At 61.5% G+C, this 16,625-nt stretch overlaps 2 protein-coding genes across 4 annotated transcripts; one reads left to right on the top strand and one right to left on the bottom strand.

The window, feature by feature from the left end:
* Positions 1 to 415: 415 nt before the first annotated feature.
* Positions 416 to 8,324, bottom strand: GNAT2 (G protein subunit alpha transducin 2). The gene is made up of 9 exons (XM_068173036.1): positions 8,257 to 8,324; positions 5,133 to 5,357; positions 4,230 to 4,272; positions 3,885 to 4,026; positions 3,563 to 3,720; positions 2,965 to 3,093; positions 2,607 to 2,736; positions 1,035 to 1,188; positions 416 to 616 (listed from the first exon to the last, which is right to left on the bottom strand). The coding sequence occupies exons 2-9, from the start codon at positions 5,248 to 5,250 to the stop codon at positions 426 to 428; spliced, it is 1,065 nt and encodes a 354-aa protein (XP_068029137.1). The 5' UTR covers positions 5,251 to 5,357; positions 8,257 to 8,324; the 3' UTR covers positions 416 to 425.
* AMPD2 (adenosine monophosphate deaminase 2) lies at positions 7,799 to 16,591 on the top strand. Of its 3 annotated transcripts, none has more exons than XM_068173027.1 (18): positions 7,799 to 7,897; positions 9,648 to 9,778; positions 10,489 to 10,619; positions 10,909 to 10,977; positions 11,542 to 11,653; positions 11,752 to 11,938; positions 12,026 to 12,167; positions 12,256 to 12,345; positions 12,580 to 12,709; positions 12,811 to 13,005; positions 13,177 to 13,308; positions 13,402 to 13,565; positions 13,695 to 13,821; positions 13,914 to 14,077; positions 14,167 to 14,287; positions 14,361 to 14,534; positions 14,788 to 14,898; positions 15,511 to 16,591. In XM_068173027.1, the coding sequence occupies exons 2-18, from the start codon at positions 9,749 to 9,751 to the stop codon at positions 15,718 to 15,720; spliced, it is 2,289 nt and encodes a 762-aa protein (XP_068029128.1). In that variant the 5' UTR covers positions 7,799 to 7,897; positions 9,648 to 9,748; the 3' UTR covers positions 15,721 to 16,591. The 3 variants fall into 3 exon arrangements, with proteins under 3 accessions (XP_068029128.1, XP_068029126.1, XP_068029127.1); XM_068173025.1 differs by lacking the exon at positions 7,799 to 7,897 and adding an exon at positions 7,919 to 8,086; XM_068173026.1 differs by lacking the exons at positions 7,799 to 7,897; positions 10,909 to 10,977 and adding an exon at positions 7,919 to 8,086.
* Positions 16,592 to 16,625: the final 34 nt, after the last annotated feature.

Here is a 16,625-nt window from a genome sequence, read left to right as displayed (position 1 = left end):
TTTCAGAGAGATCCAGCTCTGATCACCTTTATCCCCCTTCCCTTTCCCAGCCCTTTTTGGGGTGGAGCCAATACTGATCATCCTCCTCTTCATCCCCCTTCCCTTTTCCAGCCCTTTTTGGGATGGAGCCAATACTGATCATCCTCCTCTTCATCCCCCTTCCCTTTTCCAGCCCTTTTTGGGATGGAGCCAATACTGATCATCCTCCTCTTCATCCCCCTTCCCTTTTCCAGCCCTTTTTGGGATGGAGCTGGTTCTGCTCATCCCCTGCCCATTCCCCAGTTCTTTTTCTAGGATGGAGCTAGCTCTGCTCTTCCTCATCCCCTTCCCCAGCCCTTTTTGGGGTGGATCCAGCTCTGACCACCCTCCTGCCCTCTCCTATCTCTATTTTCTGGCTCCAGCCTCTCTCCCGTACCTGCTGGTGCTCAGAAGAGGCCGCAGTCCTTGAGGTTCTCTTTGATGATCACGTCTGTGACGGCGTCGAAAACGAACTTGACGTTCTGTGTGTCTGTGGCACAGGTCATGTGGCTGTAGATCTCCTTCACGTCCTTCCGCATGTTGAGATCCAGGAACTGGGTCTTGATGTAATTCCCTGCGTCCTCAAATGTGTTTGGACCTGTGGAGGGAGGGAATGCTTCCAAGCTGCTCCCATGGGGCGGGTGTCGGAGGAAAAGGGTGGGGTGCTGGCCATGCGTAGCACAGAGTTCCTTTTTTACCCCCTTTCTGTTCTTCCAAACACCTTCCTGAGGCCACATCCATCCTCTCCTCAGCTCCAGCCTCCCAGGATTTGACTCACTACCTCACAGAGCAGGATGGAGCTGCTTCTGCTCATCCTCATCCCCTTCCCCAGACATTTTTTTGGGATAGAGCCAGTTCTCATCATCCTAATCTCCCTTCCCCAGCCCTATCGCAACATATCCCAAAATCGAGTTGCTGTGTCTTTGCTGGGACCCCACAACTCCCCAGCCCCTGGTTTGGGGGAGTTGAAGGGGTCTCGAGGAGGAGGGTTGGGGCCAGGAAGGGTCTAGACTCACCATCATACTCTGGGAAGCAGATGCTGAGATGGACTTTCTTGATCTTTTCCTCAAAAAGGTCCTTCTTGTTGAGGAAGAGGATGATGGAGGTGGCAGCAAAGAACTTGTGGTTGCATATACTGTTGAATAGGTGCAGGGATTCATGCATCCGGTTCTGCAGGGAAGCGGATCATCATGGATTGACACCCCCTTTGGGCCACTGCAGCCCACCCCCAAGCCCCCATTCCCAAGAAAAGAGCTTTTCCCTGTTTGCCACAGCAGCAGCTGGTCCTGCTGCCTGCCCAGTGTCTCCTGCCCACCCAAAATCACAGATAAATCCACGTGATGCTCAGGGTAGGGACTCTCTCCAGTCCCTCCTGGGATTGTCAGAAATGAAGAATTGTAGTGATTTCACTGAGCAAATTGTCCATGGAAACCTTGCAGCCTGCGAGGAAGGTGCTCAGTGAGCACCACTCCAGTCATCAGGGGTCGCGTGTTGGACCGTGGCTTCTGGCCATTATCCACAGCTTCAGGAAGGAGCTGAGAAAAGGAAAACTCCAATTTTAGAGCAGATGTTGAGATCTTAGTTTGCTGCTGGGTCATCCTGAGGGGATGAGGATCCATCTAGGCAGAGCCAAGTCCAGTGGGGAGGTTTTCTTGGTATAAGGGGGATCCTCCATCTTTGTGGGCAGCAGGGGTTCTCCAGGGATGGTTTTCCCTCATCCAGCTTTCCATCACAGCAGCTTTTCTGTATGCAGAGCACTGACTGCCCAAATCCTGCCCTGTCCTGCACTGGGTGAGCATTCCAGCCTCTCCCAAGGGCTCCCATGGGAAGGATGCTCTCCTGCACATGGCTGAGAAAAGGCTGTGAGCTCCTGCCTGGCCATGGCAGGGCCCAGGGATGGCAGATCCTGACCCTGATCCAGCTTCAGAGGGTGTTTGGATCCCAAGGAGCAGCCATGGGACCTGGAGGAGATGCCAGGAAGAAACCACTCCTGTTCTTCATTTCTTCACCTCTTATCTCTTCAAAGAAAACCCCATTATGGAGCTTCCGTGTTCCTTCTCTCTGGATCTGTGCCCTCCGAGCTGCTTTCCCAGGGCTCTGCTGGTGCATCCTTCACTGGACACACTTTGGATCACATCCTTGTGCCCCCACACTGGGAGGGTGGGAGCTGCCCCTCCTTATCCCCTCTGCTTACCTTGGAGGGCACAGCAAGGCGCGAGCAAGGTCCTGCCTCAGGACCAGATTTTCCTTCATCCCAGTGGGTTCCTGGCTCTTCCTGCACTTCCCTTTAGCTTTGCTCCAGCTGACTGGCTGTGTGGCCATTCTCTGGTGGCTTTCGGGATCTGCTCAGCAGCACTTGGGGGTTTCCTCGTGGGCAGAGCCATGGATTCATGACCCAGAGGAAGTGCAAACAACTTTACCAGGTGCAATTGGGTGGGAACCAGCTCCATCCCGCATCTCCCACACTTTTCCTGGATCACCCAGAGCATCTGACAGTGCAGAGTGCTGTTCCTCCCTCCTCAGAGCCCCCTCAGAGCTCCCCGTTCCTCTCCCCCTTAGCTCCCAGTGCCTCCAGGACCCCAACCCACCACTTCATCGTCCTCCACCAGCACCATGTCATAGGCGCTCAGGGCCCCGCAGAAGATGATGCAGGTCACCCCCTCAAAGCAGTGGATCCACTTCTTCCGCTCGGAGCGCTGCCCTCCCACGTCGAACATCCTAGGGAGGGGACAAGGATGAGGAACACACACACCTGGTCCTGACACCCCCCATGTGATGGTTCCAGTGCCACATCCTCGGGGGTGGGGGGGGGGCAGGAATCACTGTCTGTGGAAGGGTACTGGTGATCCCTTGAGTGTCAGGGTCATCCCAAAATCCCTCTCCGCCATCCAGGCTGGGGGGAATCATGGAGGAGTGAGCATGGAGGTGGGGGAGGCTCCCACCCACCTGAAATTCAGGTCTTTGACAGAGAACTTGGTCTCGATGATCCCTGTGGTCTTCACTCGGGATCGCAACACGTCCTGCTCGTTGGGGAGGTAGTTGGGGGCTGTGATCCTGTCCAGCTGGTTCAGGTAACTGGGGCGACAGGAAGGGATGTCACCTGCTGCCAAGGGGCTGCTCATGTCTCCCCCTTCCCTCGGATTTTTGGGGATGGTTGTGGGGCTGAGCTCTGCCAAATACTGGGACTCCAGGGCAGTGACATCCCTGGGGGAGCTGAGGGACATCAAGGGTGGTGGGGCTGCAGGTCAGCAGCACTTTTGGGATGGGGATGGCACTGGTGGGATGGATGATAACAGCAGTGGGATGGAGGATGGCAGCAGTGGGGTAAGGGTTAGCACTGATGGGATGGAGAAGGGCGCTGGTAGGATGGGGGATGGCACTGCTGGGATGGAGAACAGTCCTGGTGGGATGAAGAATGGCAGGCTCGGGGTATTCCCAGGAGCAGGGAGGAGATGGGTTTTGCCAGGCTGGGTTGGAGCTGGCCATGAGCTGTCAGGGGGGTCCCCAGGCTGGTCCCTGTTGTGCCCGCCATGTCCCCACTCACTATGCAGCTGAGTCGTTGAGCTGATACTCTGCGGCGCGGTCAAAACATGCCTGAACCCCCCCGTCCTTCCACAGCTTCTTGATGCAGGAGACCAGCTCGGGGGGCATCGTGCCCTCCTCGATGGAGTCAGCCAGGTTGAAGAGCAGCCGGCCTTCATCCTGTGAGAGGGACCTTCATCACCAACCCTCCTGTGGCCCCTGTCCCCCCAAAATGCCCTCGGGACTGGGGGGACAACATGGGGCTGCTGTGGACCCTGGTTCTGGGGGCTGCCCTGGCCCCACGTCATGGGGTTTGGGGAAACAGGGACACCACCCGGACTGACCGCGCAGGATGACTCGGCATAGTCGATGCCCAGCGTAGACATGGCGCGGATGATGGCCAAGATGGACTGGAGGATGTTCCCGTAGATAATGGACTTGAACTCCATGCACTCCTCCTCCGTGTAACCGTCCTGGTGGATGATCCTGGCAGGCACAGTGGCCTCAGGACAGTGGCCAAGCCAGGACATCCCCTCTGGGGTGGGAATCACCACCCCACACTGGGAATCACAGGTGCCACCACCAGGTGACATGGGGGAGGTGACTGGGGGTCCAGCCACCCCATGTCAAAGAGCTGGTGGCTCATCCTTGTGGCCTCCCCCTCCCCATCTTGCTCAGGCCATACTCACTTCATCTGCTTCACGATGGTGCTCTTCCCTGACTCTCCAGCCCCTGGAAAAGGGTGGGAGGGACACCTTAGTGCCCATCAGAGCCTGTTGCCATACCACAGTGATGGGTACCCCATGGGCACCAAAGCCACTGTCCCCCACCCATCTCCTGCCTAGACACCCAGCCTGGCCTCCTCCCACCACTGCCATCATCCCCACACTCCTGTCACCCCTTGCACCCTGTGTGGGACCACAGCCTGGGGACCCCCAGTGTGGTGGAAACCTCCTGGGTGCAGGTCCCCCAGGTCCCACACCTCCCGCCCACCGTGGGCAGTGCCCGGCGATGCCTTTGGGGCTGTAAGCGGCTTAGGGCAGCACAGGAAGCTGCTTAGAATTAGGGTGTTAATCGCCTTGACCCCAGCCCCCCCCCTGGATAAGGCCCCACTGCTGGCCCCTGCCCCATGGAGTCACACCCCTGCCCCACAGGGTCACCCCCTGGCCCCATGGGGTGTGGAGGGACCCCCAAGGAACCATCTCCTCCTGCTGGCACCCACCAGCAGGTTTCAGGGTGCTGGTGGCAGAAGCTCTCCAGGTTCTCGCTGACACCCCTGAGAGGGGGCACATCCTCGGTGGGATCCAGTGTCTTGGTCCCTTTCCCCATCCCTCCCACTGTCCCCTTCACGCCTGCCATCCCCAAGAGCCGATGCCACGTCCAGCCCTTCCCAGGGATAACCCTGGGGATGTCCTGGTGGTGGGACAACCTCTCCAGGCTGATGGTGGCTTGTCCGAGGGGTACCAGAGCCAGGGCAGGAGGAGCCCAGGGGCTCATGGGTTTCCCGTCCCTCTCCCCATCCTCACATCCCCTCAGCCTCAACGGAGTGGAAACACAGGGACATCTCCAGGGGACGTCCCCTCCAGCCTTACCAAGCAGCAGCAACTTGACCGTCTTGGCCTCCTTATCCGCATCCTCCTGGAGCTTCTTCTCCAGCTCCTTGGACCTCTTGGCCATCTCCTTGTCCTCGGCACTGGCCCCGCTCCCCATGGCTTCGTCCTCCTCCTCCTCCAATAACTCCACAAGCTCCTCTAGGTCCCCAGGCTTTTCCAGCTCTTCAAGGTGATGACACGCACACCTCGGAGACGAGGTGGGCACTGGGAGATGAAAGAGAAATTCCAAAAAAGGCGAGCTAGGTACCCCACACCCTGATGTTGGGGTGCCCCAAGCCGGCAGCACTCTTCGGTGGGTCCTCGCAGCTGGCTGCCCCCCGCTCTCTCCCTTAATTCCCCATGGATAACCTGATTTTTTTTGACCGTGGGATTTGGGGACTTTTTATCTCGCCATGTGACCCAGGAAATCCAATTAGCCCAAGATGGCAAAGATTAGGGCTCAGGGAGAAAAAAAAAAAAAGATGGAGCATCTCAGGGAGGTGGGCAGGGGGCTTTACATAAGGGGGGGTGTCAGCGTGACACCCCCTGCCTGTGGGGACTGGTCCCCTGAGGGGACTTGGGAAGTGGGGATCATTTTGGGGTCCCTCCTATCTGTGGGCTGTGACCTCACTTTTGGGGAGCATTGAGGATGGGATCAGCCCCTGGTTGTGTGTGTCCCCCACCCCTGGGTGCTCCACAGCGGTGGCAGGGGACTGGGTGGGGACAGGGGGACAGGGTGGTGGCAGGGGGGTGATGGCAGGGGACAGTGGCACTGGGGGATTCCTCCTGCAGGGAAAAGGGAGCTAATTACCCTTGGGGTGGGTAACGAGGCCCCCTAATCCTGCCCCGCTGGGTGCCGCCCTCCCGCTGCCTAAGCTCTTTAATGGGATCGTGGCTCAGCCTTCCTCCTCCTCCTCCTCTGCCCGGGCTCAGCACCCCCCTCCCAGCCCATCCCCCAGCCCAGCAGGTCCCCCCAAACCCTGGGGGACAGGTGGGTGCCTCCCCCTTCCTCCTACGAGGCTGGCTCTCCACAGGGGGAGACCCCGCCCCAGGGTGGGCTTTGGGACCCCCAAAAGTTCTGCAGGTCCCCGATGTTTGGGTTTGAGGTGTCCTAAATCCCCGCACTTCACAGGGCCACCGGGGGCTCCATGTCCCCGCACCGGTGTCCCCGCGTCCCACCGGGCGCATATTCCCTGCCAGCGCCGTTGCTTGGGGACACTCTGTTCTCGCTGTCGCTGCGGACACAAAGCCCTTTCTGAGCCTCTAATGAACTCGGCGTTAATGAGGGGGGTCCAATTAAAATACCAGACACCACCCCCCCTCCCCGCGGTGTGCGGACAGTGCTGGGCAGCGGACATGACTCAGGCTGGGGGTCCCCACTGTCCCCCGTGGCTGTTGTGCCCTCCCAGCCTGGCACAGCGGTGGCCCTGGTGGGTGGTGTCACCTCGCTGTCTTTTCACCCCCTCGACAAGGGGTGGGGGGCACAGAGAGGGGGTGGGTGACATTCCCTCCGCTCTAACAGCGGCTAAAAATACCCCCCTGCGCCGGTGGCAGCTTAGGGGACACTCGGGGCGCTCGGAGGGGACACAGCCCGACAGGCACCCAGGGCCACCCCGGCACCGGGAGCCTGTCGGCCCAGGTAGGGACACGCGGAGACCGAGGCGATGGCAAAAGGTGACACCCCCGGCACCCCCGCAGCCGGGCTCTGCCTCTGGGGTGGCTGGGGGGTGAGTTGGGGGACTTGGGGGGGCAGGGGCTCCTCGGGGACATTCCTAGGGGGGCTCAGGGCAGCCCCAGCAGGGTGTGAGCCGGGGGAGTGCTGCAGGAGTGCGAGTCCTTCTTTTGGGGTGCGGTACCACATGGCTGGGGGGGAATCATCATTGTGGAGGAGGCGATGCCCTATTTTGGGGGGTATTGGATGATTTCGGAGGTACCCGGTGCCTTTGGGGGTACAATGTTTAACGGGGGGGGGGGGGGGGGACGGTCTGTGTTGGGGGTGCAGCGCCAGCCCTGGGGAGGGGGATGCCCATCCCGGGGGTGAGGGTGCCCGCTGGGGGGGCACACGGATTCCCACTGGGATGGGGCCAGTCTCTGGATGGGGAAGAACGACACCCTGTCTTTTTGGGGAGCAGCGCCTGTTCGGGGGTGGGCAGTGTCCATATTGGGGGGGCATAATGTGCACCTCGGAGGGGGCAGTGGTTACCCTATTTTGGAAGCATCGCCGTCACTTTGGGGGGGTCCAACCCCATCTCTCGCGGGGGTACGATGCCCGCTTGGGGGGGACGTTAGGGCTGAACCCGGGGGGTAACGACTGTCACCGAGAAGGGGCTTAGGGCCGTCCCGGGGGTCCCGCAGGGGTACAGAGCTGCCTGGGGTGGCTGTCCCGGCTGGAACACAGGGCTGTCCGGGCCGGGGGGGTTACACGTCTGTCCCGGGGTGTCACAGCTGACCCACACGGGTACACAGCGCTCCTCCGGGGGGTGTCACGTTTGTCCGGGGGGGGTACAGGGCTGTCCGTGAGGGGGGTCACGGCTGGCCCAGGGGTGTCACAGCCCCATCCCGGGTCCTGTCCCCCCCCCCCCCACCCTCCAGCGCCGCAGCCACCTCCTTCCTCCTCCTCCTCCTCCTCGCCACATCCTCCGCCCGCCCCATCCTCTTCCTCGTCCCGGTTTCCGGCCGGGCCCCGCCGGGGACTTTGGTCCATTCCCGGGTTCCTGCATCAATCATCAACCAGGGGAGGGAGCGGCCGCTGCGGCCCCGCCGCCGTAAGAGTCCCCCGGGCGCCCCCCGTCACCCCCCGCCCCCATCACCATCATCACCATCATCACCATCATCACCGCCAGCATCAGCCCCTCCGCTCCTCCCCGGCCCCCCTGGAGCCGCCATGTCCTCTGCCCCCCCGGCCAAGTGTCCCTTCAAGAAGCGGGGTAGCCTGCAGACCCCCAGCCCCGCAGGTGAGACCTCCCCCCCCCCCAAATACCCCCCACCCCCCCACAGCCCACGGGGACACCCAGGTCACGCCCAGCGCAGGGGGGGGGCGATGCTGCGAGTGGGGGGGATCAGTGTTGGGGGGGGGAATGCCGCCTTGCTGCTCAGAGGGATTTTGGTGGGGGGGAGCCAACACCGTGTCCCGGCACCGGGAGGGGTGGCAGCGGCGGTGGGGGGCCCTGTGTGTCCCCTCCCGCCAGCGCCTCGGTGGCGCAGTGAGAGCGGAGGAAGAGGAGGGGGAGGAAGGAGGGCGAGCGCTGGGGGATGTGGCGGGGGGGGGTAGCGGGGGCGATCTCGGGTGGCACGTGGGGGGCTGCCGGCACGGGGTGACGGTGGCAGTGGGTGGGTAAGGTGGCACTTGGTGGTTGGCAGCCGGCTGGCACTGTTGAGAGAGGGTCTCAGCGTGTCACTGGGGCTGTTCCCACACGTGGGTGGCACACGTGTTCTAGGTGGATGGCAAACGGTGGTGGTGGCACGGGGTGCTTGGGGTGATATCACCGGGGTGAGGTGGCACTTCGGGGTTGTCACCTGGCTGGTATTTCTGGGGAGTCTAGGGGCGTCACCGGGGCTGCTCCTGGCTCTGGTGACCCACATTTGTCCTGGGTGGGTGGCACAGGGTGTCCTGGATGGTGGCACGAGGTGGGCGAGGTGGCACTTTGGGGTTGTCATCTGTCTGGCACCCGTGTTGGGGAGGATCTCGGAGTGCCACCAGGGCTGCCACCTGTCACACGTGGGCAGCACAGGATATGTCCCGGGGGCACAGGGCACCCTGGGTGTCGCCGTGCCCCAAGTGAGGCACCACCAGCACATCCTGCTGACACCAGTGCCATCCCTGCCTTGGGTGACACCAGCCCAGCCCCCACCATTCCCAGTGGGGTGGAGGCTCAAGTTTGGGGGTCAGGAGAGCTGGATCTTCTGCCCAGGCTGCGCTGGGTGGAGGGGCTCTTACTGGTGGACCCAGTTTAAGCAGTAGGACCTGATTTCCAGTGCCCCCCAGGCTGGTGTGTGGTGGGTTTGGGGTTGCAGAGGAGGGTGTTGGCATTGGGGTGGCACTGGGCACCCCCAGCCCCATGGCCCCAGTGCTGCTGGGAGCAGGGGGGCGTGGGGCAATGGGGTGTGTTTGGAGGGGGGACGATGTCACCTCCCCTCCCCCCAGTGTGGGGATGTGCCCCCCTGTGATGGAAAGGATGGGATGGGGGGCAGGGAGGCAGCACTGGCAGGGGGAGTGGACCCCGGCGTTGTGCCCCCCCTGCCAAGGGGGTCCTGCAGCCCAGCCCTAAGCCCCTCACTCACTGTTGGCTTCTTACAGCCCCCAGTGGAGCCAGCAGCCCTCCCAGTGCCCCAGGGGGATTAGAGAGGGGGGGTCCCTCTTGCCCTTGAGCTGCCTCAGTTTCCCCATCATCCCCATTGGGAAGAGCATCCCAGTTCCATGGTGGGGAGGGGGAGCTGTGGAGGGGCTGATTAACCCCTTCCAGCCCAGGTGGGGTTCCAGTCCCCACCCAGCTGATGTTGTCCCACTCCCTGCAGAGCTGCGGGGGGGGCCAGGGACCCGACCCCTGCAGTCAGCCTGGTCCCTGCCCGGGACCCCCCATTCCCTGAAGCATTTCCCGGTGGATCTGCGCACTTCCATGGATGGCAAATACAAGGAGATCGCTGAGGTGGGTCTGGGGCACCAAGTTTGCCAGGTCTGGGGGGGTGAGCATATGTTGGGGGAGTGGAGGGGGGGTCTCCCTTCCATCCTTCCCACTCCTATCCTCCCCAAACCCTCCTCCCTTCACACTTTTTCAGCTCTGAGTGTGGAAATCCCCGTGAGTCTTTCTCTGCCCACCCAGGGGTTGAGGCTGCACCCAGCTCATGGCAGGGCTGCTCAGGGCTCAGCTCACACCTGGGCGGAGGCTGCACCCAGGTCATGTCAGGGCTGCTCTGGGCACGGCCCATGGCAGGGCTGCTCTGGGCACGGCCCATGGCAGGGCTGAGGCTGCACCCAGGTCATGTCAGGGCTTCTCAGGGCTCAGCTCACACCTGGGCTGCTCAGGGCTCAGCTCACACCTGGGCTGAGGCTGCACCCAGCTCATGTCAGGGCTGCTCTGGGCTCAGCTCACACCTGGGCGGAGGCTGCACCCAGGTCATGTCAGGGCTGCTCTGGGCTCAGCTCACACCTGGGCGGAGGCTGCACCCAGGTCATGTCAGGGCTGCTCTGGGCACGGCCCATGGCAGGGCTGCTCTGGACACGGCCCATGGCAGGGCTGAGGCTGCACCCAGGTCATGTCAGGGCTGCTCAGGGCTCAGCTCACACCTGGGCTGCTCAGGGCTCAGCTCACACCTGGGCTGCTCAGGGCTCAGCTCACACCTGGGCTGCTCTGGGCAGGAGCTGTTTTGCCGCTCGCTGGCCGAGAACGAGATGCGCACGGCTCCGTATGAATTTCCCGAGGAGAGTCCCATCGAGCAGCTGGAGGAGCGGCGCCAGCGCCTGGAGCGCCAGATCAGCCAGGACGTCAAGTAAGCCTGGGGGGTTCCCCCGTACCGCCCCAAATCGCTGGAAGGGAGCCCTGCATGGGGCCAGGCCACCTCCCCGCCCCAAGGGGCTGTCTCTGTGCCAGCTCTGTGTGCCCTCTCCCGTGGGTGTCGCACTTGGTGTCCCCTTTGCAGTGAGTTTTTGGCTGGTTTCTGTCTGGTTTCTGTTGTTTTGGCATTAACGGGGTGTTTTCTCTCCCCGGCCCCCCCATTTCTCTCCCCCTCGTCCCCCCGGCTGTCCCCCCCCCCTCCACCGCCGCCTCCTTGTCCCCAGACTTGAGCCCGACATTTTGCTCAGAGCCAAACAGGACTTCCTGAAAATTGACAGTGCTGCGGACTTACAGTGAGTGTCCGGCTCGGTGTCACCAGCCGGGGCCACGGGGGGGATCGGGGACCCACCTGGCCCCGCTCTGACCCAGCACACCCAAGCATGGAGCCAAGAGGTCCCTCCCAGCCACTCTTACTGACACTGAATGCACCTGGGGAGGGGGGTTGGGTGAGCTGGGGGTCCCAGCTCTGCTGCTGGCACAGGAGCCCTGTCCTGGCCCTGTCTTCCCCTGGATGGGGGGTCTGACGCTGTGTGTCCCCCTTCCTCCTGTCTCCGCTTGGGAGCTGTCTCTGTCGTGAGTTTTTTTTTTGTTCTTTGTGCCCTTCCTCCTCCCCCCACTTTTCATTGTGCTCATCAGGGCTGAGGGATGTGTTTTGGGAAGGGGGACAATGCCACCACCAAAGAGGACACGGGTGGCACGGCTGCCACAACCTCGTGGTGGCATCCCTGGGGACAGCGTCACCATCCTGCCACCCCAGGGCTGGACACGGTCCCTGGCGTGGGGCTCACGCTGCTGTTGGTGTACATGGGAACGGGGCAGACTTGTCACTGTCCCACTGGCCATGTCTGTCCCCACAGGCTCTTCAAGGAGCACAATGACAGCCTGGTGGACCATGTCCCCAAGGAGCGGGAGGCACTGCTGGAGCGAGAATTCCAGCGGGTCACCATCTCTGGGGAGGAGAAATGTGGGGTGAGCCTCCCCCTGACCCCCCTGGAACCCAGGCACGGGTCTCCAGGCTGCCAACCCCAGCTTGGGGGGTGGTTTTTTGTTTGGTGTCCCCTCTCCAGGTGCCCTTCACCGACCTGCTGGACGCGGCCAAGAGCGTGGTGAAGGCGCTGTTTGTGCGGGAGAAGTACATGGGGCTGTCACTCCAGAGCTTCTGCAAGACCACGGCCCGCTACCTGCAGGAGCTCTCCGAGAAGCCCCTGGAGACCCGTGGCTACGAGGAGGTGCCCGAGACCCCCGTGGCTGCTGGTGAGCACGCTGTGGGGGGGGGCCTCAGTGCTGAGCTGGGGTGCTGCAGGAGCTTTTGGGGTGATGTTGGGTGTCTCCTGACTGCAGATGTCCCCGTGCACCCCCCGTTTGCTGAGCAGCACCCCTATGAGAAGTGGGATCCTCAGAACATGCCGGCGGACCTGGGCTTCGGGCTGAAGATGGTGGATGGTGTCGTGCACGTCTACACCAAGCAGGACATCACTGACAAGTGAGTTTTGTGAGGGAGAGGGTCCTACTCACTGGGATGATGAGTTTTTTGGGGGGGCTGTGTGACTCCCACATGTGTCCCCCGCCAGGAGCACGGAGCTGGACCTGCCATACCCCGACCTGCAGGAGTTTATCGCCGACATGAATTTCCTCATGGCTTTGATCATCAATGGGCCCATGTAAGGGGAAGGGTCCCACCCTGGGGGGATCTCCTGATGGGGGTGTGACAGGACCCCAGGAACAGCCCCAAGGACATGGCAGTGACTCTGGCACACAGTGCTGGTGCAGCTCCCATGTCCACCCTCACCTGTGTCCAAGAGTCCAACTTCTTATATCTGTGGGGGCACCAGCCTTTTGGGGCTGGATGTTCTTCCTCACCCCCAAACTGAGCTCCTCTTCCCTGTTTTGGGCAGCAAATCCTTCTGCTACCGCCGGCTGCAGTACCTGAGCAACAAGTTCCAGATGCATGTGCTGCTCAATGAGATGAAGGAGTTGGCGGCCCAGAAGAAGGTGCCTCATCGTGACTTCTACAACATCCGCAAGGTACCTGCGGATCCCGAGCTAGTCCTGGGTCCGGGGGGTTCCTGGCTTCACTGGGGAGCTCTTGGAGGGTCTCAGGGCTGAGCATCACCTCACTGGTGCAGGTGGACACCCACATCCATGCCTCATCCTGCATGAACCAGAAGCATCTCTTGCGCTTCATCAAGCGGGCAATGAAGAAGCACCTGGATGAAATTGTCCATGTGGAGAAGGGGAAGGAGCAGACGCTCAAGGAGGTGTTTGAGACGATGAACCTCACAGCCTACGACCTGAGTGTGGACACACTGGATGTCCATGCGGTATGGGAGGCTCCCAAACCCTGGGGATGAGCGGAGCCCCCAGCCCATCCTTGGTTGGGGTGTGGGATCTTCTCCAGGGGGTTTTCCCAGGGCACGGGGGGTTGGTGGGGGCTGTGGATGGGTGTGGGGTGGGTGATAAGGACTCTCAGGTCACACCTGTCCCACGTTCAGGACCGGAACACCTTCCACCGCTTCGACAAGTTCAACGCCAAGTACAACCCCATCGGGGAGTCCATCCTGCGGGAGATCTTCATCAAGACAGACAACCGCGTCTCGGGAAAGTACTTCGCCCACATCATCAAGGTGGGCCACCTCCCTCCTCGTGGTGGCGGTGCAACCCATGTCCCCTTCCCGGTGGCCAAGCAGTGACAGTTGTCACTTGTCCCTTCTCATCAGGAGGTGATGGCGGACCTGGAGGAGAGCAAGTACCAGAACGCGGAGCTGCGTCTCTCGATCTACGGCCGCTCCCGGGATGAGTGGGACAAGCTGGCCCGCTGGGCCGTCAGCCACCGCGTCCACTCCAACAACGTCCGCTGGCTCGTGCAAGTGCCCCGGCTCTTGTGAGTAGAGCAGGGGGACAGGAAACCCTCAGTTGGGTTGGGGAGATGCAGGCCGCCCCACTGCTGGCTGGGGTGGGGTGGGGTGGGGAGGGGGAAAGGCCAGCTCTGAGTGGGGTCCATTCCCTGCAGTGACATCTACCGGACGAAGAAGCAGTTGGCCAACTTCCAGGAGATGCTGGAGAATATCTTCCTGCCGCTCTACGAGGCCACGATCCACCCTGCCCAGCACCCAGAGCTGCACCTCTTCCTCGAGCACGTGAGTGCTGCGTGCTGCTCCTGGGGACACCCCAGTCCAAACCCAGCTGGAGTGAGGGGTGGCATCCCACCCTGGGGCTGTCTCTCCTGCAGGTGGATGGCTTCGACAGCGTGGATGATGAATCCAAACCAGAGCATCACATCTTCAACCTGGATAGCCCTTTGCCGGGCAACTGGGTGGAGGAGGACAACCCACCCTACTCCTACTACCTGTACTACATGTATGCCAACATGACGGTGCTCAACCACCTCCGGCGGTAAGGACAGCCCTGGCCCGGAACCCGCGGCCCACAGGAGGTTCTGGGGAGGTCAGAGGGTGATGCTGACAGTCAAACACCCGTTGCAGGAAGAGGGGCTTCCACACCTTTGTCCTGCGCCCTCACTGTGGTGAGGCCGGTCCCATCCACCACCTCGTGTCGGGGTTCATGGTCTCAGAGAACATCTCCCACGGGTTGTTGCTGCGCAAGGTGAGCGGGGACGGGGTGCCTGGGGGGGCTGGGGGTGTGGTGGGACCCCCCCTTACCCTGCTGTGCCCCACAGGCCCCTGTGCTGCAGTACCTGTACTACCTGGCGCAGATCGGCATTGCCATGTCCCCGCTGAGCAACAACAGCCTCTTCCTGAGCTACCACCGCAACCCCCTGCCCGAGTACCTCTCGCGGGGGCTCATGGTCTCCCTCTCCACCGATGATCCCCTCCAGTTCCACTTCACCAAGGTGAGCATTTGCGGGGGGCACCAGCCAGTGACCCCCAGGAGGGGCTGTGGGGCGGGCACGGGCTGGCTGATGGGATGAGGTCGGTAGTGGGGTGGGGTTGGTGGCACAATGTGGCTGGTGGTGAGGTGGGGCCATTGGCAGCACTGGTGGATTCTGGAAGGTGCTGATGGTGTGGAAGGGACGGGAGGAGGGGGGGACGCCCGTCCTGCCTGAGGGGTCTGTGTGGTGGGAGCTGAGGCGTGTCTGTCCCCAGGAGCCGCTGATGGAGGAGTACAGCATCGCCACCCAGGTGTGGAAGCTCAGCTCCTGCGACATGTGTGAGCTGGCCCGGAACAGCGTCCTTATGAGCGGCTTCTCCCACAAGGTGAGGCCCATTCCCTCATTCCCAATTCTGCAGTTTGCCTATTCCTAATTCCTGTTTGCCCCCATTTCCCCATCCCCCAATTCCCCCATTCATTTGCCCAACCCCCTTCCCAATTCCCATTTGCCTCCATTCCCCCATTCCCATCCCCAATGCCCACATTTGCCCACTCCCATCCGCAATTCCCCCATTCCCAATTCCCATTCCCACTCGGTTGCCCATTCCCACTCCCAGTTCCCCCATTCCCAATTCCCATTCCCACCCAGTTGCCCATTCCCAATTCCCATTCCCACTCCCAGTTCCCCCATTCCCAATTCCCATTCCCAATTGCCCATTTCCACTCCCAGTTCCCCCATTCCCAATTCCCATTCCCAATTGCCCATTCCCACTCCCAGTTCCCCCATTCCCAATTCCCATTCCCACTCCCAGTTCCCCCATTCCCGATTCCCATTCCCACTCCCAGTTCCCCCATTCCCAATTCCCATTCCCACCCAGTTGTCCGTTCCTGCTCCCAGTTCCCCCACTGCCATTTGCTCATTCCCATTCCCCCTCCACGTGCACTGGGAGCACTGGGGAGTGCCGGGCAGCCACGGGACCCTCTCCCACCTCCCACAGGTGAAGAGCTACTGGCTGGGCCCCAACTACCTGAAGGAGGGTCCGGAGGGGAACGACATCCGCCGGACCAACGTTCCCGACATCCGCGTCAGCTACCGCTTCGAGACGCTGTGCCAGGAGCTGACGCTCATCACGCAGGCGGTGCAGAGCGCTGAGCTGGAGCCCATCCAGGAGGAGGACGTGCTCACCATGTCCCTGGGCACCCACTGACCCCCCAGATCCCCCCCGAGCCCTCCAGGGCTCCGCCGCCGTCTCCCCACCCGCTACCTCCTGCCCTGGGAAGGGGCCGCTCCTGCTGCTGTCCTGGTGCCACCGGTGCCACTGCAGGGGATGGAGTTTGTTGAGTCCTCTCCGTTTCATCTTGGTTTGGTCATTTTATGGGTGGTTTTTTTTGTCTTTTTCTGTTGTTTTTAACCGGTGTCTCCTTGCTGGCTTGGGCCCTGCTGGGCTTGATGGCACAAGGAGGTGACACAGGGGAGGGCACAGCCAGGGGTTCCTGGATTTACCTCCCAAGCTGAGGACGCAGGAACAAGTCGGGGGTCCTGGGTGCTGGTGTGGTGACAGTGTGGGAGTCCCAGCCCAGCCCCACCTGGGTCCTGATGCTCTTTAACCCTGGTGCCCTCTCAGCCTGTTCTTCACCCTGTGGGGACAACCAAAGGAACCCAGACCTGAGGTCTCTGGTGTCGGTGGGGACACAGTGGCCCAGAGGACAGGGGGATGGTGCCTGGTGGGAGATGCTCCCTCCTCATCACCACAGGGAGGAAGGCAAGGGGTGGGATGGAGAATCTTTCATCCTCACCACCTCAGGGATGAAGGGAAAGGGGACTGAGTGACATGCATCCCTGTCCCCAGCACTCCCAGGAGATGTTTGTTTGTGGCCCAGATTGGGCTGGGCCAGGCTTCTCCCATCCCGGTGGAGCATTACCCCCTCTATCCCTGCAGTCTCCCATCCCAGTGCTGCTGCTCATCTGCATCTGGAGCCAGCATTCCCGGGAAAACCTAATGGCGACTATAAAAACAACAAAGTTCTGAGAAAAAAAAAAACTAACCAAGCATGAAAAATAAAAGTATTTAAGTAAAACACTGGAACTGAACTGAGGGCAGGGAAGGGAGCG

This window comes from Anomalospiza imberbis, chromosome 26 (assembly GCF_031753505.1).
Source record: "Anomalospiza imberbis isolate Cuckoo-Finch-1a 21T00152 chromosome 26, ASM3175350v1, whole genome shotgun sequence".
Taxonomy (NCBI): domain Eukaryota; kingdom Metazoa; phylum Chordata; class Aves; order Passeriformes; family Viduidae; genus Anomalospiza; species Anomalospiza imberbis.
This window is presented reverse-complemented; position numbering and strand designations above follow the sequence as displayed.